We start from the raw sequence: 26,162 nt of genomic DNA, 5'->3' as shown, positions 1-26,162 counted from the left end.
ACTGTACTCATCTTTTCACTTAAAGGAAGCACTTTAGGGCTTTTTTTTTTTTTTTTTTTTTTGGCAGCATCACTACTCTTGCATTTTGGGGCCACTGTTAAGTAAAATAAAGGTTACTTGAACACAAGCACTGCACTGCTGGGAGGATATACAGCCTGGAGTGGCTGGATAACGATACGATTCACATCCCAGGCTGGACAGAGAAGGATGGTATGAGATTTAATCATGCCACTCAGAACGGTGCACAATTAAAATTTTAAGTTGTTCATTTATGGAATTTTCCATTTAACATGTTCACAGTTGACCCAGGTAACTGAAACCGTGGAAAGTTGGGTGACGGAATACTTAATCTTCCCTCCTTGTGACGTTACTAGAGTTGTACGTGCCTCTAGCACTCAAGATCATAGTTTACTAACTTCTTCGGAGATTGTCTGACGTCAGCGCATCACGATCCAGTCAAGTGCTTTGGCATTTAATACGTGCTTAAATGGACGTTTACTTAACAAAGAGAGATCTACAACTAAGGCTAAATAAATGCAAAATAAAGAACCCAGTACATGGATATCTGCCCAAAAGAAGGCACAAAAATAGAAAGGAATAAAGCAGAAAAAAGAAATGAAAGATTGGAGAAACGGTGGGTATCTCCCCCCTCCCCCTCCTTCCTCTGCCTAAGACGATTTCCCTGTCAAGTTCCACAAAGGAGTCAGGCGTTACCGGGTGGCATCACTGCTGGTCGTGGCGAACACCACAGAGGCCAACCGGCCGGCTTACTTTCCCGCCTCGCTGAGACAGGGAAGGGGGTGGGGCCCCACGAAAGGCGGCGCTTACGTCATATCCGGTTCGAGTCGCGCCTTTGCGGGGAAGGGACTCGAGCGCCGAGGGGCGGGGCCAACAAAGCGCGCGTTTTGAGAGGGGGCGGAGCCGGACTAAAGACGCTGCGTCACATCCGCGAGACTTAGAGCCCGTGTGGCAGCGGTGCGGAGCGGTTGGGTTCTCAGCGGCGAGGAAACTTGTGGGCGCTGACAGGCTGCGGCCGAACCTCTGGGAAGAAGGTGCAAGAGGTTGGCAGCTTCGGTTGAAGCACATCGAGCCGAGCGGCGGAGGCAGCAGCAGCTGGGAGTCATGAGCGACAGCGGCGAGCAGAACTACGGCGAGCGGGTACGTAGAGGTGCTACAGGGGGGCGGCTGTGTGGTCCCAGCTTCTTGCATCTCTCTCCAGGCCCGCCGGCCTCGGGCAGGGAGGTGGGCGATTTCGGCCCCGAAGTCAGGCCGGGAGGAGAGGAGCCGGATTGAAAAAGCGTTTGTGAATAGTGTTTTTATTCGTGAAGAAGGCCAGAGAGGCAGGTTTAGGTGGCCTCGGACCCGAGTCGGCGGTTTTTTCTGTTACAAGGGGGGATTAAAATGGCCGCTGCGTCCCCTCGGTGTTGGGGGAGGGGTGCAGTCTCCGATTTCGCCGTTGCTCTCCTGCGAGGCCTTGCCGCCGCCATCTTGGGCTGGCGGGCTGGGCGCGCTGCCAGAGGCACAAAATGGCGGCAGAGCCGCGGATCCACGCGGGCCGGCCCCGCGCCTCACAGGGCTACTTGGGTTAGAAAAAGAAAAGCACGTTCTTTGGGGACCTTCACCCGGTGTTTGGATTAAGAAAGGGTCGTCTTATGAAGCACACCCTCCCCCCCGCCCCAAAGGATGGAACCTAGTGTGTTCTTGGGGCTTCTTTTAGGATGGGGAGAACTAACCTGAGGTAGACTACATTCTCGGCCCGTTAATTTGAGGGGATTGCGCGCGGGCTTTGTGTTAGGCCTAAATGGAGTGCTTTTATTTGATACCGAAAGGGCTTTCAAACCGAAACTCGTTATCAGAATATACCAATAGAAGAGACCACGAGGTCTCTTAACGTTTTCCTATTTTGTGGAGTAGATATTTTTCCATGGGATTGTATACGACAAATTGGCGGGCAACGACGATTTATGGCGCCGTTACTTCCTTTGTTTCGAGGCATTCTAATTCCGTGGACCACTTGTACCTGTTTTAAGTCTCCACCTCCCGGGTGGAGTTCGGTGCGGGTTGATTAGATTTCGGGAATAAAACAGTGCCCAGGGTTTAAACAGCACGTTATAAAGGTTGGTGGCGGGGTGTAAGCTCTAATGACGATGCAACAATGCAAGGCTTGCCAGAGTCTTGCATGTTTGGAGATTAAGGAGAATTTGTTAGAAGAGTCGTAAAAAGCACCATAGAACTTGATTTTTTAACTTGATAGAAATAAGGTGGGTGTTTTTACAGTCTGTTACTTGTTAAGATTTCTTTCCCCCTTTTTAGTAGAGCCACCTTAAAATAAGTCTTTAATTGTCAGGTAAATCTACTCAAGTGTCTTAGCAAACGTGTGTAAAAACAGATTGGAGGTGGTTTAAAAATATCTTAGCTCCTGGCACATTAGTGAACTTTACTGTGTAACATTGAAGCCAAATCTGATTTGGTTTGAACTAATCGGGTCTCCCTTATATATTCAGGTGAATGTTACGTAGGGTAAGAAAGTTTGAAGATTGTGACTTCTAGTTTCTACTAGTTGAATATACTTTGGAAACCAGTCATTGGTATTTGGACTGGAAGGCAAATTATAATTTTTAGTACTCAGTGATAAAACAATTACTGGGTACTTTTGCACTGTTTAGGGACTACAAAATGACTGGTTTCTGACTAGCTTAGTTCAATATTCCTGTAAGAGTTACTCGGATCGTGAGCCTTGTGGAGATGAAAATTTGCCTAAAAGAAAATAAGTATGTTTTACATAAGAGAAACAGTTGTGGTTAGGTCCAGGTTTGAGACAGCTTAAGAGGTGTCATTAATTAGAATTTTTTTTGAAGCGGGCATATTTTCTTCAATACATCCTAGTGTTTTCCATAATGCTATTACATAGAATAGGTATTCACTAAATTATTATGGAAAGAGTCTTACTCAAGAGTCATGACTATCCCTGGAAGACATTTCTAAACTTGAAGTTGTGGGATACTTCCATTTTATTTGGTTTGGTGTTTTGTATGTTTGCTTTCCAATTGGTGGTTGGAACCTGGAGTTGTTAAAATAGACCTAAAACATGTGTTTGGACTCCCAAAGAATGCTTGGCAAACCATAAAGGTCACTGGAACAGTTAAATTACCATAAAAAGGGCCGGGGAGGTAGAACAGTCAGGTCTGATTAGCAAAAAACTTGCTTTTGAACGTGCCTGAAAGCAGTGAAAAAGTTGCTTTCAGGGCAGTAATCTGGGACATGCCTGTATCCTCTTTGTGGAACCTGAAAAATTACTTTTCATTTCACTCTAGGCTCTCAAACATTCCAAACTGACCATGTAAATAAATCCCTCAGACAAATCTCAATTCCGCTGTAATCTCACCCTTCGTTTATATAAATCTAATCCACTCTCTCACAAACCCCAAAGTAACTCCAGAAATTTTTTGCCCCAATCCCTTAGACATTGGAAGTTGTTCCTCTTCTAAATAGAAATGTTGTGTGTATGCAGTAATAAATTATCCCCTTAAAACTGATTTAGTTTGCCTCCCCTTGTCTTGTTTTAAATGTGTATGTTGGGTGTGTTCTTGAATATTTGTGGTTCATGTCGCACTTTCATGGCAGAATCTACCTTTTACCTTTACCTGGAATTTTTGTGTCAAAGTTGATTACAAGAAATGTGTCTCTAATTAGAGTTGAGGTCCCTGATCTGGCCAAACCTATGCAAAAGTAAAAGATTTTTTTATGGTCTCCAAATTAAAGTATCCTCCAGAATTTCCAAAACTTGCCTGCAAACTTTTTTTTTTTTCTGCAAAGGAGCTGACATCTTTGCCATAAGAGGCACTCAGTTATGTCACTTTTGTTAGAATATTGGCTATTTTTGTAGACATATTTGCAATATAGGTACTTCATCATTAATCTTAGCTTTCGTTAGACATGAATAGTTTCTGGATAGCATCACATCAAGCTGCCCTTCAGATGCTGCATGGTTTTCTGTTTAATCTATAATTCTTTGTGTATTCTTTGCTTTTAGCCCCAAATTCTAATTTTTAAAATTGAAATATCTCAAGCAAATTCTTTTCTAGAAGATTGTAGGCATTTCACCAACTTCCTTTAATTGAAGGATTGAATTTATAGAGTGGGAGGAAATAGTTTGTTTCATAGTGATTAGGTATGAGTCTCTTGAAAAAACCAGGTTAGCTAAGAATATTTTAGTATTGTGGATAGTGTCTGAAACTAGAAAGTGACATTGTGAAACTGAAATTCCAAGTGGTAAGGTAAGTAATACTGCGGGGGGGGGGGGGGGATGGAGAGGAATTCAGGTGGTGAGAGATGCATTACATGGAATTCCCCTTGTACATCCAATTTCCATTTATGGCTGATAAACCCCAAACCTAAGTGATTAATATTTTTATAGTTGACTTGCCCAAGAGTACCGAACTACAATTGTCTGTATCTTTTGCACCTTAGCACTGTGTCATTTGTTGATCCGTTTTTATACATAAGTTGTATTATCTCACAGTGTATAGTGATGGGGGTTTAGGAAATTTAAGTGTTTTACCAAGGTTAGTTTTGGGTGGTATGAGCCACATCGTGGTATTGTATTGTCAGTTTTGTTTTTAAGCTGCAAGCCAGAAAAGTTCTTCACTACAGCGAATTAGTCTTGAAGTTACCCCAAATCTTTGCTTTGAATCGGGTTTTGGGAGTTATTTTCAGATTGTAACTTATCAACATGGATGGTCTAATATGATAGCATGAGATGAGGTCCGTCTTTTGCATTGATTTTTGTGCTTAGGTATTTGATGAAGAATAGGTAGTCTTCTGAAAGTCAAAAGGCATACTTAAACTTGCTTTTGCTGGAAAGTACTGAATGTTTTATGAATGTAAATTTTAGAGTACTGTTTTTGCAAGAGATCTCTCAAAAGCATGGGCTGAAAACTGATGGAGGTATGTCAGATAGTGGGTTGTTTTTTTTGTTTTTTGTTGTTGGGTTTTTTTTGTTTTGTGTTTTTTTTTTCAGAGTATATTCTCAGTTTGAGTATTTTTCTATCTACCCAATCTTCTGGTAGAGGGGCTGCAAAAAAAAGATTAAATAGTCCTTATAGTGATATTAGAATTGACCATAATGGCAGGATTGACTTGCTCCCTCCCAATTTTTAAAATATTAACCTTGCAATCAGCCTAATGAGTTTGCACGTTTTTAATGTTACATGTATTCCACTTGTAACCTCTAGAATCGTTTTAACAGAAAAATTGTTGACAGGATGGGACAAGTTTCTGCTTATTTCTAAGTAGGCTCTCTTCACCAAGTAATTAGCTCAATAGTTGGTCTTCTGGTTTTATAAAGTGTCCACTTGGTAGCTAAGTTGAAATAAACCTCTTATTTACATTATTTAGTAGTGAATTTTGTAGTTCAAATACAAAAGAAGAGGAAAGGTTGGGAAGGAGTAATAACAGCAGGAAGGCGTCCACATTGAAAAGTTGTGATATCTAGAGCTTAGGCCTCCATTCCAGTATCTTCTGCATCCAAGTCCTGTGTCTGTACATACTCTTTAGAGGAGCCCTAGGAGGAAACCTGCTTGGGCATTCTGATTCCACGATTACATTTGTGCTACTAGCAAACAGTTCCCATTACATTTTAGTGATGGATACTAAAATAAAACTAATGACTGTGACTCCCTTAAATAAAAACCTATTTACAATTTTTCCTGGGTAAAGTAAACAATAATTGACGTTTTAAAACGATATTGAAATTACGCTTACTTTCTTAGAAAAGACAGCACTTCCACAAATAACCATGGCGGTCTTTATGCCCAGATAGATATAAAGACTTTTTTTTTTTTTAAGCTTTATATTTCCCAGAAAGAAAATAAAACTAGGAGAGGAAATTGTTGACAGTGAAACAGAAGACATAAGATGAAATGCAGGAAAACTAGGGTGTTTTATGAGGACAGTATTTTGTTTAGGGTGTTGAACAGGCACTAGTATATTGATGTTAAATATTTTTAGTAACTTGAAGAGGTGAGCTATACTATTCCCCATATTGCCACCTTTAAAAAAGTAAAATTTCTCCTTTGGACTGCAGAAGATTTTAATATTTGTTCATTTGCGGGGGGAGTCTACAACAGTATTTGAAAATACCAATGTTGCACTCTTAATTTGTTCTGCTTTCCTTCATAGCTACTTGAATGTAGTAGTTGGCTGGCTTGGTTTTAGTTCTAAATTTAGTAATTGGACCATTCAGAATATAAAAACTTTCTAGAGCAGTTTTCTAGGGGTAGGTTGAACACTTAAATATAGTCTAAATTTTTCAGATTCCCTGACATTGTCTTTCTATAGAGCTCTTTAGACCTACGGTACAAAAATGTGTGACATTAAATACATTTCTTGACCTTATAAAACAAGTCACAATTTGTAAATCTCCTACCCTGAGCCCTGTCATCATTGTATAAATGAATTGTTCATGCTTTCCTTTCTTGCACTTTTGTATTTACGTGTCACTTTTTGACTGGAGTTGTGCTTTTGACACTTAACATATTTTCTATTGATGGATAAAATAAGAAGTGTGAAATATAGTTCTTAAAATGTTAGATGAACAGTAAATGTTCAGTAGCGCACTTCACATTCAATTTAAGCATGACAAATGAGATTGATTACCATAAATATTTTAGAACCAGCAGGAGACTATAGTTTCAGGTTTTTGAGCTGCATATTCTAGGTGTTTTTAATTAGTTTTTTAATCCAAAACAAGGGATTTTTTTTTTCTAGTTTCAGTTTTGGCACTGGATTTTATCCTGGAGTTTTAAAATATTCTTCATCCTGTTCTTTTTCTATTAAGGTTAATGTTGAAGAAGGAAAATGCGGAAGTCGTCATTTGACAAGTTTTATAAATGAGTATTTGAAGCTCAGGAATAAGTGAAGCTGAAATTTGAAAAAATTAAAGAATGCATGCTAATTATCAGACCAGAAGTCCCACTTGTAGAATATTGAGCAATTTGTGTGAAGTGGGGAAGATGAAAGAAGTCAGAATTTGAAACGGAAGAATGAAGAAAAGAAATAAAAATGAAGTTAAGATAAGAAGTAATCTGGAATCAGAAAGCACTACGCTAAGTAATTACTAGTCTGTTTATGTGTCCCTGTATATTTTGCTAAACATGCATGCATTATTTGTTTAATAGAAGAAAATATATACAGGGTAAAGAAGTGCCTTCCAGGGGGAACGTTTAAATTAGGTAATTCTAATTTTAACTTCTTAGTCAAATTATACTGAAATGCGACTTAAAAAAAATAACCCTTTGTAGTCAAATACCAGGCAGGATTGAGCTGTCCAGCATGGGTAACAGTTGGCTTCATGTTGTTTCCTCTAGATTTTTTTCGTCTAACTGCTGCTCCTAGGGACATGAATAAGTACCTCCAGAGTTGGAACTGGTGGTCTCTGCCACCCCCCTGGACTTTTACTATGCACTGACCCCTATCTTAAGTACTAAGCAAATATACAGGGTGGGGCAAAAGTAGGTTTACAGTTTTGAGTACGCAAAAGTTTGTATTGTTTTTTTTCCATAGGAACAGCTGTAAACCTACTTCCCCCTTCCCCCATATAATAGGATGTTGTCATAATTTTCCTAAAGAATGTCAGGAGAGTGGTTATAGAACCAAGCCCTCAAAAATCCAAGCAAAGCATTGAACAGGATACTTTTTGGCATTTATGAAAACGAATTTGTTTACAGATGGCAATAGTGGAAAGCTATGACCACTTAGGTCCTAACTTTAAGATGCATGTGTGCTAAATTCACAAGGATGATTCTTAATTCTTTTCTGTTTAATGCTTATTCCAGCTGAATGAGGGTTACTGCTAAAAATACCGTGGCTTCCCTTAGAGAATAAGGTGGGTCAAACATAAAAGTGAACAGGGTATCTAACTCAAAATGGCAATAGTAGCAGGTGCTTCATTCCAAAATCAGCTTTATTTCTTTTTCTCATTTTCTGCTATTAACACTTAGCTATTATAATGATGTAAGAGGTATGGGTTTATAAAGTAGCTTTCTTCTGGTTCTCCACTCCCACCACTTATGGGAGAATAAATCTAAAAGTTCTGTCATTTTCCTTTATGTTTTGTTGTAGCTGAATAGAAGAGTCAGATGATTGTAATGATGTTGCCTTCAGTTGGATGGAACAAGTACTCATCAAAGTAATATTAAGTGATAGCCAGCCAACAGCTGTCTCCTATTTCTACCCTATTGGAGAAGCCAAGGTTATCAACTTCTCCTTTCTGACCTGAAAAACCCAAAAACAACTTTTCCTCTCACCTGAAAGCTATATAACTATTAACCAATCTTACTCCAGTAAATTGAATTACAACTTCAAAAAAACTTTCTTCAGAGTTGTCGGATCTACTGCTCATGGAAAAAGTGGCTTAAGTTGCATTTCTAAAGGGATCCCATTTTCTGAGGTGTTAGGGCCTATCATCAATGTGAAATTGGCCTTTTTAAAATAGTATTTCTATTTCTGTATCTTGCAAGGAGAAGAAAATTATTTCCATTTATAGGAGACAGTTTCCAGCATTTGCCTTGCCCCATTACTGCTTTGTAAAAAAAAAAAAAATTTCTGCCTACAAACTTATATTAAATTCAAAATGTAACTTTGCATCCTGAATTACTTACAAATAGAGAGTTGAGGTGAAAGTGATGTGAATGGATATTTCCATTCAAGCCCCTGGATTCTTTTATTAGGAGACTGAAAGGTTCTTGAGGTCCAAAAGAGAAAAAAATTAGTCCTGAGGGGGGGGGGCAGTTTAGGGTTTGATTAAATGGCCCAAGGTAGATAAAAGGCAAAAATAAACATTGATGTTAGACCCTCTCACCCATTAAGGTATATCGCTTACCCTTGGGGGTGAAGGGGCAGGCCTCTTGTCCTGGGCAGTGAGGTAAGGCTGATTAATGTGAGGGAGGGGTGCAGATGAAGCAGAGATAGCACAAAGTTCCAGGAAGATGCCTTTGTGGAGAAAAAAAAAAGGTAGGATGCATAACACTTCAGAGGTTGGCTAAGTCAGTGAAACTTAACTAGCATCATAAACATGTATGGTGCTTTTAGGAAATGAAGATACCCAACTCTAGACAATAGTTAAAATCAGCTCCAGATAGGGGACTTGTGTTTTTAAATGCATCTAGGTCTACAAGAGCCAGTTTTAAATCTAATTACTGCATCCAGTCTTTTAAATAATACCGGAGAAACCTAGCAATTGGATGGCTATTCCCACTTCTGTCACCTTGCCAAGGTTTTCTTAGCTACTGCCTTCTCAGAATAGGAAGATGAGAATAAGGTGTTTTGTTGTAAGGCTGACTTTTTTTCCTGGTCTGTTTCCTGTAGGTTGTATGTTACTATGTGACATCCAATTCATGATTGAATTCTTCAAGATGTTTTCAGGGAATTTTTGTCTTTGTTTTAACTATGTTCATCTTAGTCCATGATTCTTCTTGAGGTACAGGTGTCCAGAGTAGTGCTTCTTTAGTTGGATTTAATGTTGACACCTGTTGTTTGTCAGCTGAGAGTAGACTTGAAATTTTCCTTGTGTAGAGGGTTTTCCCAGCTGGTTTTACAGATTTTCCTGTGGATTAAGTTTTAAAGTTAACTGTATGCTTTTTAGATTTGGCTAATAATTTAATTTTAGATCTCATTTCTTCTAGACAGGCTAAATTTCCATGCATGTGTTTCCAAAACCAGCTCATGGCCAACATAACTATAAAGGGGTTTAACTTTTTTAAGGATGGATATTCCTGGTGAGAACAGTTGGTGCAGGCATTGTTTAGATGTTTAACCAATTATCAGTATAGAAAGGGAAATTTTTGCATTCTGGTGTTTCCCCCTTTCCTGGTTAAAGAAATAATTGCCCACAAAATATATATGCCAGGTAGTTTCAGAGGCTGCGTGAATTCTTAAAATTCTTCATCTGTTAGAATTTAATGGGGGAGGTCTCAATATGGCTTAGAAGGCTGTTCTATTTAATAAAGCAAGAGGCTTTTTTTAAAGAAGGGGAATCTTGACCCTCTCTGCTCATGTCCCTGTGCTGACTGGTTTCAATTAACTGCATAATTTCGTTGGTAATCTTTTTTAACTCTTACTGTGAAGCACCCATATTCTGATCCCTTCCAGAGCAAGTTTTCTTCTTTGGTTTCCATTAAAGGTTATAATTGTTCCATGATATAATCTTTCTGGTAGTGAAGTAAACAAATGCGTTTAGTAACTTTTGAGTCTTTATTGCTATCTTCTCTTCTAGATTAGATTTTGCCTGTGGTAGAAACTAAACCCCCATTTTTTGAAAATTACTTTGTCCAAAAGTACCATCTATTTCTTTGACTCTATTATCACTCCTGGAGGGAAGGAGTGGAAAGTTTCGCATTTCGTGTCACATCACACCATGTTTTACGTTGACTTCGAAATGTTGTTGGGAAAGTTTCTAAAGTTGTTATGGCCTAGAAACCAGAACTGATTTTACAGGCTGAGTTAACTCTTTTCTTCCCTATTCTAATCTTCAATTTTTAATTTGTCTCGTCATTGTATATAAATTTTTTTTCTCTGGGTGTCATAGGAAGGATCCTCCAAATTTTCTCTATTGTGCTGTAAATCTAGAACATAGTCTAAAATGTTTGAGGCTGTAATTTAAAAATAGTCCTGTTCTATTTTTTTATTTTATTTTTTTTCAAGAATAGCCAGGCTATTCTAAAGGTCTACCACACAGGGAGGTCCCTAACTTTTATCCAGCAGCTTCAACATCCATTCTTCCCTCCACAGTAATGTTGGTTCCTTTTGAATCAGGCCATTTTTATTCTATCTTGGGTGGAAAAACTCACTGAACTTTACTTAATGCCTTTTAATTTGCCTAACATTTGGTAACCTGAAATAAAGGTTGTCTTGTTTGATGATGCCTTAGCTATCAGTAATGTAAGAGTGGATGTTCTCTTTATCCAGTTTTCTGTTTCTTCATCGGGCAGAATGTTTCTCTGGTTCCATTATTACTTACGTATGTATGCCTTTTCTGCTGATTGGTTGGCCATTGGTAAACTGCTGGTTATCCTATTCATTCTATTGTTAGTTTTGTTCTGAGAGAGATCTTCCTTTTTGTGCCATTTACCTACTGGCTAGTCCCAGTTTTGATTGGGAAAGCTATGGGTATGTAGACTTTGGTTTTACATATAATTCCTAGATTCCCTTTCTAAGCCTTGGTTAGAAGCTCCTAATTTAATCTGGTTTTAATAGGTACGTTAGATAGCTTTCCTAACTTTCCGTTTGCCCTGGCTCATCTCCATTTAACTGAGGAAGCAGTAGTTCTCTGGCACCCTCTCTACTCTTACCTTTGCACAATTCACTACCTTTCTGCTGTAGCTCCATCGGGTTTCTTTGTTTCTGGGTCCTCCAAGGCCGCCTACCATGATTAGATGGAACAGGGTCTTAACTGTCCGGTGTCCTTCAAGCTGGTCCTTGCTTTCCACTAGGCTTCTACATTTCTCTAGGACTTGAAAAAGGTTGTCCTTCTCTCTTTTCCCACTGAATAACAATTTGAAAAGTTAAGGTCTTAATAAAAAATCAAAAGCATTTTAAAAGTAAGTTTTATGAATTTCATAGGGTTTTGTTTTTATTGATGGTAACTTGATTGAAATAGGTATAATGGATAGAAGTCATAGTTATTATTAATAAGGTTGTTTCTCACCCTAATCTTTATGGAGTAACATTCCCTAAACACAGTCCTTGGACAATCCCTCAGCTGCTTGGCTTTGACCCTCCCTTTCTGAAGAAAGTGGGTCAGTTAACTTATCCCTGCTCCAAAAAGGTGGAAGTTCAAGTTAATCAACTTAATGTCAATTGGAGCAATGCAACTGTTATACTGGGTATATTCAGTTCCTGCCCTTACTTATATTTTCTTACCTTGGAAGGGGATTGCTTTCCCTCACCATTTATTTCACAACAGCTTATTTGTTTTTAAAGTTGCCCAGAAAGTATACAAATTAAACTTTTGACATCTACGTGTAGGAATCCCGTTCTGCTTCCAGAAGTGGAAGTGCTCATGGATCTGGGAAATCTGCAAGGCATACCCCTGCAAGGTCTCGCTCCAAGGAAGATTCCAGACGTTCCAGATCAAAGTCCAGGTCCAGATCTGAATCTAGGTAAGAAAGACTGTTGCTCTTAGCTTTGAAATTGGTGTGAACTTTGATAGGATTAGATTATTTGTTGGCTTGTATAATAGTTAGTAGAAATTAAGTTAATCATAAGTTCTAGAATACCGAAGACTGTTTAATCCTTAAAAGCCTGGGCTTTAGAGTTAGGCCTCAAATCTTACCTGTTCATTTTTTTTCTGGTTTGGGCAGATTAACCTTTTTCCACCTTAGCTTCCTTATATAAAGGCAAGTTAGTAATAGTACCAGTTCTTCAGAATTGAGTTTAAGTAAACTACTTACTGCAAATATACTGCAGAACATTGGTTTTCAATAACTGCAATTTTTGATTAATAGGTGTAGGGTAGTAGTATATTGAATGTATGTATAAAGCAAAAGTAATACCACATGTACTTTTCTTTTAATGTTGGTCAAAAGTATGCCATACATCCTGGTTTGACCAGGACAGCCCCATTATATGCCTGTTATGAAGCATCATTAACCCCATACCTTTTCTCTCTTACAATGTGTCCATCCTGATTTAGATGACTATTCATATCATCACTCTATGTAGTTAAGAGCAACTGGTTGCTTTTAAAACACAGCAGAGGAAGCTACTATGATGGTGATTTTATCTTAAGTGAATGGTGGGCATAATGGGTGAAGCAGAAAAATAGGGTGGTATTCTGAGAGGGAGACAGATTAAGCTAGTATGAATGCATGTTTCCTGATTTTCAAAAGATAATGTGTTCACTTTTATTTTTTTTTTAATAAGAAAGGTTGGAAGAGAACTAGTGGTTTTGGAACTCTTTCTAACAGTTGCATTGACTATTGGTACAGAAAAAAAAGTATCAATCCCACCCATTTGGTATCATGCTAGTATGTATATGTCTGGATGTTCTGTCTTCTGGAGTTTAACTCTAGAGTATTAAAAAAATGAAAGCCATATTTTGTCAGCTATTTAGTCATGACCTTTAAGCCTTTATTTTGCAGGTCTAGATCCAGAAGAAGTTCTCGAAGGCATTATACAAGATCACGATCTCGGTCTCGCTCCCATAGACGATCCCGTAGCAGGTCTTACAGTCGAGATTATCGGAGGCGTCATAGCCACAGTCATTCTCCCATGTCTACTCGCAGACGTCATGTCGGGAATCGGGTATGATGAAAAATATTCTGTGTTTTTGAAGCAGTAGACTGTCTAAAACCATTTAATAGTCCTATCTCTTTGAAATTAGAACTGATTTTGACATTGGAGCATTAGCAGAGAGTTGCTTTTTGAGGCTTTCTAGTGTTTTGACATAATCTCTTTTTAAAAGATATCTCCCAGCCTGGTAATTTAGTTGGGTTTGAGTGTCTTACCAATATGCCAAGGTAGTGAGTTCAATCCCCAATCAGGACAAATAATAAGAATCAACTAACGAGTGCATACATAAAGTGGATCAAATCTGTTCCCCTCCTCCTCTGCTGCCCCCTTTTAAAAATTAAATAAAAGGTGTCTCCCATGTAAGGTCTACATTTGGACTATCATTCATATTTAAGTTAGAGCATTGTCACATTTGTAATTCAGCCCATCAAATAAAATCTCCATGTGCATTACTGTTATAATATTAGTACATTAGATCATATAGCATCTATGTATCTGTTCCATACTTAATGTTACTTAAGTTTTCTGGGTTGGTTATTAATACCTTTTATACAATGCTTTCCCATTGAATTGTAAGCAAGTTTCTTTCAGGTAGTAAGGCTTTTTCTTGTCTTTCATGAGAGGTTCCAAATGAGATGGCATTTAATGTATTTATAGTGTGATTTCATTATATAAACCAAATGGTTTTGTAGAGTGTGTGTTTGTTTCTTTGGTGTGTGTGGTTTTTTTTTTTAATTTAATCTTTATTGTTCAGATTATTACAATTGTTTCTACTCCCCACACCCCTTTCCCCCTGAGAATTATTAATCCCCTCCCATTCTATGCGCTTGATTCTATTATATTCACCAGTTTATTCTGTTCCTCAGATTTTTAATTCACTTGATTTTTAGATTCACTTGTTGATAGATACGTATTTGTTGTTCATAATTTTTATCTTTACCTTTTTCTTCTTCTTCCTCTTCTTAAAGAATACCTTTCAGCATTTCATATAATACTGGTTTGGTGGTGATGAACTCCTTTAGCTTTGTCTTACCTGTGAAGCTCTTTATCTGTCCTTCAATTCTGAATAATAGCTTTGCTGGGTAGAGTAATCTTGGTTGTAGGTTCTTGCTATTCATCACTTTGAATATTTCTTGCCTTTCCCATCTGGCCTGCATAGTTTCTGTTGAGAAATCAGCTGACAGTCGTATGGGTGCTCCCTTGTAGGTAACTAACTGTTTTTCTCTTGCTGCTTGTAAGATTCTCTCTTTGTCTTTTGCCCTTGGCATTTTAATTATGTGTCTTGGTGTGGTTCTCTTTGGATTCCTTTTGTTTGGAGTTCTGTGCGCTTCCTGAACCTGTAAGTCTATTTCTTTCACCAGGTGGGGGAAGTTTTTGGTCATTATTTCTTCAAATAGGTTTTCAGTATCATGCTCTCTCTCTTCTGGCACCCCCCATAATTCTGGTGTTGGTACACTTGAAGTTGTCCCAGAAGCTTCTTACACCATCTTCAACTTTTTGGATTCTTTTTTCTTTTCCGGCTGAGGGTTTGTTGTTTCTTTGTATTTCGAATCTTTGATTTGATTCTTGCGTTCCTCTAGTCTGCTGTTGGGTCTCTGTGTAATATTCTTTATTTCAGTCAGTGTATGTTTAATTTCTAGTTGGTCCTTTTTCATATCCTTGAGGGTCTTGTTAAATTTATCGGCCTTTTCTAGGAAATTCTTGAAAAACCTTATAACCATGGTTTTGAACTCTGTATCCAGTCGTTTGTTTTCCTCCATTTCTTTTGTTTGTGATCTGTTTCCTTGTCTCCTCATTTTCGCTGCTTCCCTGAGTTGGTAGGGTGGCTTTGTGTGCTAGGTGTCCAATGGGTCGGCCTCCCAGTTACCTGAGGTGGACACTCTTGGTGCACCCCCTTGTAGACTGTGTGCACAGCCTTGTTGTAGTTAAGTCTTGATTGTTGTTGGTGTCACTGGGAGGAATTGACCTCCAGGCCAATTGGCTGTGAGGACCCACTGTGTCTATAATGGAAGAATTGCTGTGCTGGAGACACGTCTCAGTGCTCTTTTCTCTTTGCTTGTAGTTGTAGAACTTCCACTCAGCCAGCTTTCCTGTGGTTCTGGGTGATAGGCGTTTTGTCTTTTAGTTGTAGTTTTGAAATTGTTGTGCGAGACAGCTGTTGAGGTGTTTACCTATGCCGCCATCTTGGTTTCTCCTCTTGTGTGTTTGTTTTGAGAGTGGAATGGAATTTAGAGTAAATAAGTGAAAACTGGGTAAATTCATTATGGCAACTGGAATGTCATTAAGATGTGGTTCACTTTTCTTTATTATAATGGTTGCAAGCAAGCTGTATAATATCTGTTAACAGTTTAGTGCACATCTTTGACTTCATTTGTGTGTGTGTGTGTGTGTGTGAATAGTTTATATGTTTCTAAAAATAGGATCAAGACTAGCATGCCATATATTTTAATTCGGCATTTTTAGTTTATCATTTATTTCTCTGACTGGTAGAGACAATGCTGTTCTGATTGTGTGTACATATTATGAATGTGTGAACTTACTACTTTTTAGAGAGGAAGGGAGAAGAATAGAGATAGAAACATTGATGAGAGGGGGCATCGATTGGCTGCCTCCTGCATGCCCCCTACTGGGGATTGAGCCTGTAACCTAGGCATGTACCCTGACTGGTGACCTCTTGGTTCCTGGGTCGACACTCAACCACTGAGCCACACAAGCCAGGCTATGTGAACATTTCTTAAAATAAATTCCTAGAAAGTGAATCACTCAAAATTGCCCTCCAATATCCCCCCCCCCCAAAGAGTTAGTTTGTTGTTTTTTTAATAGTATGTGACCCTCTACTTAATTCTAAGATTAAAATTGCTTCTGTTGTAATCCTTTCTGACCATTTGTTTGTTTGTTTTAGCTAATCCTCATCTGGGGATATCTTTTCCATTGATTTTTGTTTTGTTTCTTTGTTTTATAGAGAGGGTGGAAGGGAGGGGGAGAGACAGAGGGAGAAAAACATCGATGTGAGAGAGACACATCCACTGGTTGCCTCCCGCACACGCCTCGACCGGTGCCGGTGATCAAGCCTGCAACGGAGGTACGTGCCCTTGACCGGAATCTTAACGGTCTGTGGGTCGATGCTCTTACCACTGAGCCAAACTGGCCAGTGCCTTTCTGCCCATTCTTAAACATGCTTGCAGCACTTGCTGTAACACATTCATTTTTAAAGTGTTTGTTTAGTCTGTTTATCTACTTTTATTCGTAGTGACACTTTTGGCTAATTTGTGTATGGTGTTCCCTTTTTATTTGATTTATGGCAAAGTTTTTAAAAAGTTTAAAATCTACTTTTCTATTTTTAGGCAAATCCTGATCCCAACTGTTGTCTTGGAGTATTTGGATTGAGCTTGTACACTACAGAAAGAGATCTAAGAGAAGTATTCTCTAAATATGGCCCCATTGCTGATGTGTCTATCGTATATGACCAACAATCTAGACGTTCAAGAGGATTTGCCTTTGTATACTTTGAAAATGTAGATGATGCCAAGGAAGTAAGTAAAAGCCTGCCTGTACTTACTAGCAGCCCTATTGTAAACTCCCAAGTATTTGAGGAAGGACAACTTTTGTTTTAATATTGTAAATAGGATGTGTAAATGTAGCTTGAGTTACAGGAAATGCAATCTTCTGGGAATAGATTGAAGTCAGTAATACTTTGAACTTTTTCAACTTTTTATTATGGAAAAATTCAAATACATACAGAATAATAAAAAATTTGACAGGGCAATTGGTTATATTATGCCCCACTTCAGTATACTTAGCTTCTGGCCTGCTATACCTCCAACTCAGTCACCCAGCAGCACTTCATACATGACTGGTTCCAGATAATGATATATATACTAAGTATAGTTATCTAAAATATAAGAAGGTTAATACTCCTTAGAATATTTCATCAGTGTTTACATTGAGCCATTTTCTACAATGAAGAACATTTAAAATGGATAGCTGTGACTCAAGAAAAAGGAACTGGTTTCATATTTAAATGTTAATTGACTTTCAGGCAGAATGGTGGAAGTAAAAAAAATTACTATGTTGACTAAAAGTGAACATTTACATCGTGAATATGGGCCATATTTTAAGAATTTGGACTTTATTTGATACGGATAATAGCTGGAGTCATCTCCAAGGGATTGGTATAAGGTATAGAAAAGCTGGGGAAACAGTGATGAACAATCTGAGGTCAATATTGAGATTGGGAATTCAGCTCTAGGTAAAATTATATAGTTATTTATGAAAACTAGATTTATTTTTGAAAAACCATTCTGCTAAAGGAAGAATGGGAACCTAAATGCAAGTAATTAGGATAGACTACAATTTAAGATATTTAAAGGGACTTCTTAAGATGTCAATTCTGCTTCATTTTAGTCATTCATGACCAAAGATATAAATAGGGTTTTTCCCATGGTTACTAGTAGCATAGGCCTTATTTCCCTAATTTGCTACTACAGTACCACAGCTTTCTGAAGAATAGCATACTAATATTTTGTATCTGAATCAGTAGTGCCCGAAACTATCTTCTGAGGGCTTAAACTTTCGAACAAAAAAGTAGCATAATTGGAATTGGACATTAAAATCTACTTATGGAAAGGGTGTTCTTTAAATGGTGAACAAAGAGCTAAGTATTTGGACTAGGGTTTTTTTGTATTTTTTGCTTTAAAGTTTCATTGCTGTATATTCTAGATGAAGGAGCTATATGTAGCTGTTTTCATTCAGCTTTTTGCTTCCATAGCAGGAATCCATCAACTTTTCTGCTAAAAACAACTAAATACTTGAGGCCTTGTGAGCCATTTAGGGGAATACCAGTCACAACTTTTCAGTGCTGTCATTGTAATGCAAAAGCAGCAAATAGACACTCTGTAAATTAATGGCTGGGATTTAAAACATTTGTGGCCATTCAAATTGGAATTTCGTATACACTTACGAAATCTTATTCCCAGCCATTTCAAATCATACCTAATGGTTTGTCGAATATGTATTGCTTTAGAGCTAGAAGCACTGTTAAGTTTGTTGTTAAATAGAACAATTCAATTACCTCATTTAAATTGACCTTTGTGGCTTTTTTTGATAAACTTTTCTCTTGAGTTTTATGACTACCTTTTAAAAATTCAATAGGAGAAATAACCTAAAGTTGTGGGCCATGATGTTTACCAACATTGAAATAAATTAATGCATCTAGCTGAAACATCCCATCAGACTTTATTTTTTAACTACTGGATAGTTTGTGACTGTCCAGGATGTATATAAAAACTTCATGTATGTATGTATGTATGTATGTATTTATTTTAGGCAAAAGAGCGTGCCAATGGAATGGAACTTGATGGACGTAGAATCAGAGTTGATTTCTCTATAACCAAAAGACCACATACCCCAACACCAGGAATTTATATGGGGAGACCTACCTAGTAAGTTTATTTTCAAGATAGAAATTTTATTGATTTAATTTGTTCACTTCCTCCATGTGCTACAGGGAAATCTTTGGCATTTCATCTAATCTTGCCATGGTATAAATCCCTTTGTTTCTTAACTAGCTAAAACTGTATTTGGTAATATATATTCTGTGGAAACATTCTGATTGTGACACAAAATCTGACACCATTACATAGATCCCATCCCACTTTATCATAAAGAAATGCCATATATTCGGCTTTGCTTGGGTAATTAAATGTTTCTGATTTGGATTATTTTCCCCAGAATGGAAACTTAACCATTATACTTAAAATCGTTTGTGTAAATCATACTGAAGTGCCTTCTTTAGTTTTTTTGTTTCCTTAAGCAGAGTGGAAAACATGGGCTGAACTAATAAGATAGTTCTCATTTGTCATCTTTCTTATCTGTGTGTGTATTAACTAACCGAAGCTCTAATTTGGAGTCATTTTATTAAAAACTTAAATACAAAGCTCTTATGTAAGGCAGAGAATTGTGCCATAATTGCCATATTCTAATAGGCTTAACTCCCAGTCTCAAAACTGCGTTCTCCATATGATTTTATTTTTTCTTGAGTGAAAATGTGGAATTGACAAATTGGCTGAAGTTGAAAGCATGTTAGAATATATGTGCCCCCCCCTTTTTTTTAAGAACACATTTCTTTTTTTCAATTACTTATTTCAGAGGAAGGAAGAGGGAAAGATAGAAACATCAATGGTTCTCTCATCATTGATATTTCTATCTCCCTCTCCCTTTCTCTCTAAAATCAATAAAAAATATATTTTAAAATATATATTTATGTACGTTGTTAAAAGGGGGCATTGTTTATCCACTACGTGAGAATTTAAATGAGAGTAATACTCATTTCCCAGTTAATTCATTAACAGGTCTATGAATTTTTGCCTAGAAGAGGATAGAGATTATACTTGAAGCAATTTCCCAGTCATGTCCTATACTTTGGCTGTGTAGGTTGTAAATCTTAAGAACCAAATGAGCATGGCATTCCTCTGCTGCTGTTAATAAATATCTAAACAGTTTTTAACAGCAAAAAGTCATGTCTAGAAAGATAGTGAAGGCTACTTGATATTTTATAAAGATTTAATACTCTTCACAGTGGCAGCTCACGCCGTCGTGATTACTATGACAGAGGATACGATCGAGGCTATGATGATCGGGACTACTATAGCAGATCATACAGGTAAGTTAACCATAATGTGAGTTTCAAGATGCCAAAGACATGAAGGAAGCAACAACTTCTGAATCTCAGTTGCAACCCTCCTAATTTTAAGAGAAAGTTTATGTAAAAAGTTACAGAGGTAGTAGAAGGGCCCTTGGGGCTTAGGAGAGAAAAAAAGCAGAGGTAACATGCGGGGGGGCGGGGGGAACAGGAAAGGTGGGGGTGTAGGTTCCCTAGAAGGGAGAGTGCTCCTCAGTTGCAACGTAACTTAAAGCAGTATTATGTCTTTTGTCGCCTTTAATAAAAGCATTACTTTTTATGCCAAGATATCGAGAGCTAGTTTTTAAACCAGACTTTTAGGTTTTGTCTCTTTAAATTAATCTGTATACTTTGAGCATGGCGGAAACAATTACAGACTATACTTCAGTTTTTCCTGTTTTTTGTTTTAGTATTGTTTTAAAGCAAAATAAGCTGTGCTTTGAAAGTTAACGCTTTATAAAGCAGGGTTGTGGGGGGCGGGGGTTTGTACATCTAATGTATCAACGCACTAAAAGGCAGGTAAAGCTGATTCTTGAAAGAGTCCATATAAGTATATAAGAAAAATAGTATTAATTTGTTCATTACCAAACTTCAAATTTTTATGGGGTTGGTAGGGTTATGCCTATCATACTTGAAACAAGAGATCTTTTCGAGAATACTTCCAAAGATCAAAGTAAAGTTCCCTTTATTTTAGCAGCAGAAATAATAGAGAACCCTGCCTTACTTGTCAGAATGTAAATTGTGTAATGTCACAGTAGTAATCTGTGATACCTTATCTTGGTGTTGTGTTGGTAAAAACTATTTGGTAATGTTTTATGAAATTGACAGTTATTGGTGTCTAAATATCTATGGAAGTGAGGCCATAGGGTGCTTCTGACATTGTCCAGCATCTTATTTTGGACAACATTTTATTTAGAGTATTTTTGCATTAAATGGCACTTGAGGGATTGCTTTATGGATGAGGATATTAAAGTGGTAGATTTGATCTTTATTTTCATTAATTTGAGCATTTACTTACATTCTTTGTTGTAATGATACTTGTTTTAGCCACCAGAACTCTGTGCCATTTTATAAAAAGAGTGGCAAAAGTAGCTCTTTATCATTTTACTTACAAGAATCTAACTTTCAGATCTTACATGTTTTACTTCATGAATTGAAAATTCTTTCAAAAACTCATAAAAATTAATGAATTTCTGCCTTTACAGAGGAGGTGGTGGAGGTGGAGGAGGATGGAGAGCTGCTCAAGACAGGGATCAGATTTACAGGTATGCCAGGAGAGGGTTATAAATCTGTACAAGAGTAGAAACGGCTCACATGAAGATTCCATTACTAGTCTTTTGGTAAATTATGTGGCATCGCACAAGATTGGATTGCATGAAGTTCATAAAATGTTGTAACTGACCCCAAGTGATGTGGCCATAGCTTTGTGCGTTTGCAGAAATTGGTTAAGCTTTTACTCAGTGGTATCATTTTTGTACTTGAATAAGATTATGGTATAAGGTCATTGATTAGGACCCATAATATTTTTAGTATCTATTCCTGATAGCTATTCTCTTGTGCTACATTTTCTTTGTTGGCTATTGAACACTTAACCCTACCAGACCACTGTACCGATTTTTCGGTAATTTCCGAATCTGCCGCTATACCATTGTACCTAATTTTTGGTACTTTGCCTAGACCTATTTTCTACAATGTCTCCAAGTTCCATCTTATTCTAACCACTTGTTTGCATGTAACTAACATTTTTCTATATCATGTTGATTTTTTCTCTTTAATGCTCAGGAGCCCAGGTATAGGGGACAGTTAGGTTCAGGGCCTCAGGTCTGGTAGGTTTAAGTCAGTCTTAACAAATTGAAATCACTTGGATACACTAGTGAAATTTATTTTGGGCGTAGTTCATGAGGGCGTGCTTGGAATTAGTGGGAAAGACTTTTTTTCTCATATTTTACTTAGTAGAATTTAAAATGGGTTAGTACATTATCAATGGATGAAACAGCAAGGAGTATTTGACTTCTGGTGGTAGTGGGTGATCAGACCTTGAAATCCCATGACTAATTCAAAGTTTTTGAAGGTTGATGGTAGCCTTCTAGTTTTAGAAACTGATAGAGGGACTGTGCATAATTATGTCTTTTCATCTAATTGTGATCTCTGGAATCTTAAATGGTCTTGACATTTGTTTACAGAAGGCGGTCACCTTCTCCTTACTATAGTCGTGGAGGATATAGATCACGTTCCAGATCTCGATCATATTCACCTCGTAAGTTTTTGACTTGATATTATTTAGTTTATATATTGTAATAGTATGGCGTGCCTTAGCAGAGTAACTTTCTTTTTGCAGAAAAGGGGTTCATTCAAGTAGTGTTTTTTTAATATATTTTTATTGATTTTTCTTTTTTTACAGAGAGGAAGGGAGAGGGATCAAGATTTAGAAATATCGATGAGAGAGAAACATTGATTCAGCTGCCTCCTGCACATTCCCTACTGGGGATGTGCCTGCAACCAAAGTACATGCCCTTGACTGGAATTGAACCTGTGACCTTTCAATCCGCAGGCCAACACTATTCACTGAGCCAAACCGTTTAGGGTCGTTCAAGTAGTTTTATTATATACTAGAGGCCCAACAAAAAATTTGTGCAAGACTAGGCCTTCCTTCCCCTGGCTTCTGGCACTGGCTTTCCTCTGGTACCCAGGACCCGGGCTTCACTTGCAGCCCTGGCTTCGTCTGGAAGGACGTCCAGTCTAATTAGCACATTACACTTTTATTATAGACTAGAGCCCCAGTGCACAAAAATCATGCAAAGGGGTGAGGGGAGGGGTTCCTCATCCCGGCCTTCACCCTCTTTAATCTGGGAGGGATCAGGCCTAAACTGGCAGTCAGACATCCCTCTCGCAATCTGGGACTGCTGGCTCCTAACTACTTGCCTGCCGGCCTGATCACCTCTAACTGCCCTCCCCTGCTGGCCTGGTCACCCCTAACCGCCTCTACCTCGTCCCCTGCCACTGTGGCTTGGCTGCAAGATGTCTGGTCTAATTAGCATATTGCTCTTTTATTCGTATAGATAGTCCCGCAAACTTTATGTATAGGGTTCCAGATGGTATGAAAACAACCCTTGGAACCTAGTTTCTAATTAAAAGAGTAAATATAGCTTTAGCTTGTTTGCCTTGGTGGATAGAGCATCGGCCTGTGGGCTGAAGGGTCCTGGGCTCAATTCCGGTTAAGGGCACATGCACGGGTTGCAGTCTCAGTCCCTAGTAGGGGGCATGCAGGAGGTAGCCAATCAATGACTCATCATTGATGTGCCTATTTCTCCCTTTCCCTTCCTCTTAAATAACGGTGTGTGTGTAGGTAGGTAGGTAGTGTCACCATTTTTAGCACGAGTGCTTGTAATTTTTGCACAGCTAGGGAACATCTTTGTGACTTAACCTTAGCTCAGGTTGGTAATTACTTCCCAATTGTTTCTATTGTTTCACATTGGTTCTCTCATTTCTACAGTGACTCTTGTGTGAAAGTCTTCCTGTATTTTCACAGAAGAGAATCTGGTACATAGGAATTTCTGAATGACAGATAATTCTAAAATTCTCAGTAAAATATACTTGCTAATCAGTTCTCAGTATTAATGCCCTTTTTTTTCTCTCTCTTTCTCTTCAATTCCAGGTCGCTATTAAAGCATGAAATGGAAGGCTTTCTGAAATCTACCTTAGAGTTTGGATATTGTTTGTGGACAATATTTTTTATTGTCTCCTGTTTAAAAAGTGAACAGTGCCTAGTGAAGTTAGGTGACTTTTACACCTTTTATGATGACTACTTTTGGTGGAGTTGAAATGCTGTTCTCATTCTGCATTTGTGTAGTTCGGTGCTTTGTTCCAAGTTAAGTGTTTTCAGAAAAGTATGTTTTGCATGTATTTTTTTACAGTCTAAATTTTGACTGCTGAGAAGTTTTTATTGTACAAAACTTCATTTAAAGGGTTTTTCTACTGAATCCAGGGTGTATTCTGAAGATCGAAGCCTGTGTAAAATGCTACCAAATGGCAAAAAGCAACAATAAAGTTTGATTTTTACTTTTCTTTCTAACATCAGTGCTTAGCAGAATTGTTCAGACTAGGTTGTCAGTAAATTTGAAGACAAAAATGTTCATTTTCCTTTAGTCCATGGAACCTACCATACTTAATATACCTGCAACTAAATATTAAAAATTATGCTCTGTAACTCAGTACTGCTAGTATTAGAACTAATGATCTTTCAATACAGCAAATGCTTAATGCTTATATTAATGTGAATTTGTCAGCCTTTATGTAATCTGTATTATATAGCAGGGAAAGAGTGGCACAGTGTATGGCTTTAAAAGGTTATTTCTCAATGATGGTATTTCAACTGGTTATCAGCAAGTGACAATACATTCCACCACAAATGTACTCTTGTTCTAGCTTTTAGACTACATGAAAGAAACTGTGTGCTTCAGAATTTGGTGAAAGAAACACTAATGTGTTGTGGATGAACTGAAGACTGCCTGTTCATTTTTTAAATATTATTTCAGGTCCTTTGCATACCAGAGGAGGCCCAATTTCACTCAAATGTTTTGAGAACTGTGTTAAATAAATGCAAATGAAAAGTAAAATGCTGGTACAGTTCAGTTTACAAAGATTTTACTTTAACCTAAGGAGTACTTAACCAGAATGATCCTCTCTACTTGGGGGTTGGCATTGTATTAAATAACTAGTCTTCACCCTTATCCCGAGGGTGCCTGAAATGCATGTTCTCAGTATTGTTTCTTCCGAATTACATGTAAATCGTGGCCAATTCTGTGGAAATTGCTATAGGTACGCTCTTTTGTTGGCCTGCTGATCTTTTCTTTTAATTGATTTGAGAGAGGGGAAGGGAAATGGATATGGAGAGGGAAAACATCGATCAGCTGCCTCCTGCACACCCCCAATCAGGGAATGAGTCCACAACCTGGGCATGTGCCCTGATCCGGAATTAAACCAATGACCTGACCTTTTGGTTTATGGGTCAACACTCAACCACTGCTGGGCAGCCTGCTGATCTTTATACAGTACAGGCATATCAGAGGTTTGGTTCTAGAACAGTGGTCGGCAAACTCGGTCAACAGAGCCAAATATCAACAGTACGACGATTGAAATTTGAGAGCCGAAAGCAGACTTCCGCATGTGTGCCACAAAGTTTCAATTGCACTGTACGTGTGCGCCCGCAAGTATTTTGTGGAAGAGCCACACTGAATGGGCCAGAGAGCTGCATGTGGCTCGCGAGCCGCAGTTTGCCGACCACTTCTAGAACATCACAGTTGAATTAATTTTATTTTCCCAGTGCATAACAAAAGTCATGTTTACAGTATACTGTGATCTTATAAAGTGCAATAGCATTGTCTTAAAAAGTAATGTACATGCTGCCCTAGCCGGTTTGACTCAGTGGATAGAGCGTTGGTCTGCAGACTGAAGGGTCTGGGTTCAATTCTGCTCAAGGGCACATGCTAGGGTTGTGTCGTCGGTCCCCAGTAGGGGGGCGTGTAGGGGGCAACCAATCAATGATTTTCTAATCATTGATGTTTCTATTCCTCTCCCTTCCCCTCTGAAATCAATAAAAATATTTTTTTTAAATGTACATGCCTTAATACTTTATTGCTTTAAAAAAAAAAGCAACTGCCTGAACCTTCAAGTCTATCTTTTTGCTGGTGGCGGGTTTTGCTTTGATTTTGGTGAAAACTCGGTTTCTGCAAAATGCAGTAAAGAGGGTATGCCTGTACTTTCAGTATGTCCAATATACGTTACAAAGCATTTACATATATTCATTTAGTCTGTAGCAATCATATTACCTTAAAGTCAAACATTTGTTAAAGGTCCAGTGCCAGGATCAGAGCATAGGCGGTCTCAGTCCACAGTATTCATAGTTAAGATGCCATTCTGCCTCTAATCTGGATGATTAAAAATACAGTTAATGAAGCATAGACAATATTTGTAGGCCTTAATTTGTCAAACTTAACTCTGCAATGTGTCTCAAACGTATGCCTCTTGTACTTCTGGTAGCTGTTAAAAAATATATAGATCCCTTACATGCTTATACAATTGAGTTGTAGAATGATCCAGAAAAGGTGGGGGGGTGATTATAAGGGATAGATTAAAGGTTTGAAGTTGTAGTCTATTCATGTGCTGTGGTGCTGGTATTCGTCTGGTTTCATGG

The 26,162-nt window shown here is 38.1% G+C and overlaps 1 protein-coding gene across 2 annotated transcripts; it reads left to right on the top strand.

Annotated features, from left to right (window-relative positions):
• The first annotated feature begins 947 nt into the window (after nucleotides 1–947).
• On the top strand, nucleotides 948–24,032 carry TRA2B (transformer 2 beta homolog). Of its 2 annotated transcripts, XM_079767411.1 has the most exons (10): nucleotides 948–1,158; nucleotides 12,025–12,158; nucleotides 13,140–13,302; nucleotides 16,253–16,372; nucleotides 16,635–16,823; nucleotides 18,616–18,731; nucleotides 19,868–19,951; nucleotides 21,175–21,234; nucleotides 22,153–22,226; nucleotides 23,625–24,032. In XM_079767411.1, exons 1-10 carry the CDS (start codon nucleotides 1,123–1,125, stop codon nucleotides 23,633–23,635), a joined length of 987 nt encoding a protein of 328 aa, XP_079623537.1. In that variant the 5' UTR covers nucleotides 948–1,122; the 3' UTR covers nucleotides 23,636–24,032. The 2 variants fall into 2 exon arrangements, with proteins under 2 accessions (XP_079623537.1, XP_079623538.1); XM_079767412.1 differs by lacking the exon at nucleotides 16,253–16,372 and having other exon boundaries at nucleotides 949–1,158.
• Nucleotides 24,033–26,162: the final 2,130 nt, after the last annotated feature.

Source organism: Cnephaeus nilssonii (genome assembly GCF_951640355.1).
Source record: "Cnephaeus nilssonii genome assembly, chromosome: 3".
Lineage (NCBI taxonomy): Eukaryota > Metazoa > Chordata > Mammalia > Chiroptera > Vespertilionidae > Cnephaeus > Cnephaeus nilssonii.
This window is presented reverse-complemented; position numbering and strand designations above follow the sequence as displayed.

Excerpts from the sequence above, each read along its gene's own strand:
- TRA2B (XM_079767411.1), top strand. The coding sequence starts at position 1,123 with ATGAGCGACAGCGGCGAGCAGAACTACGGCGAGCGG. Across the intron at positions 16,373-16,634 it reads TGATCAAGCCTGCAACGGAG|GCAAATCCTGATCCCAACTG; the intron begins GTACGTGCCCTT and ends TTCTATTTTTAG. Across the intron at positions 21,235-22,152 it reads GACAGGGATCAGATTTACAG|AAGGCGGTCACCTTCTCCTT; the intron begins GTATGCCAGGAG and ends ATTTGTTTACAG.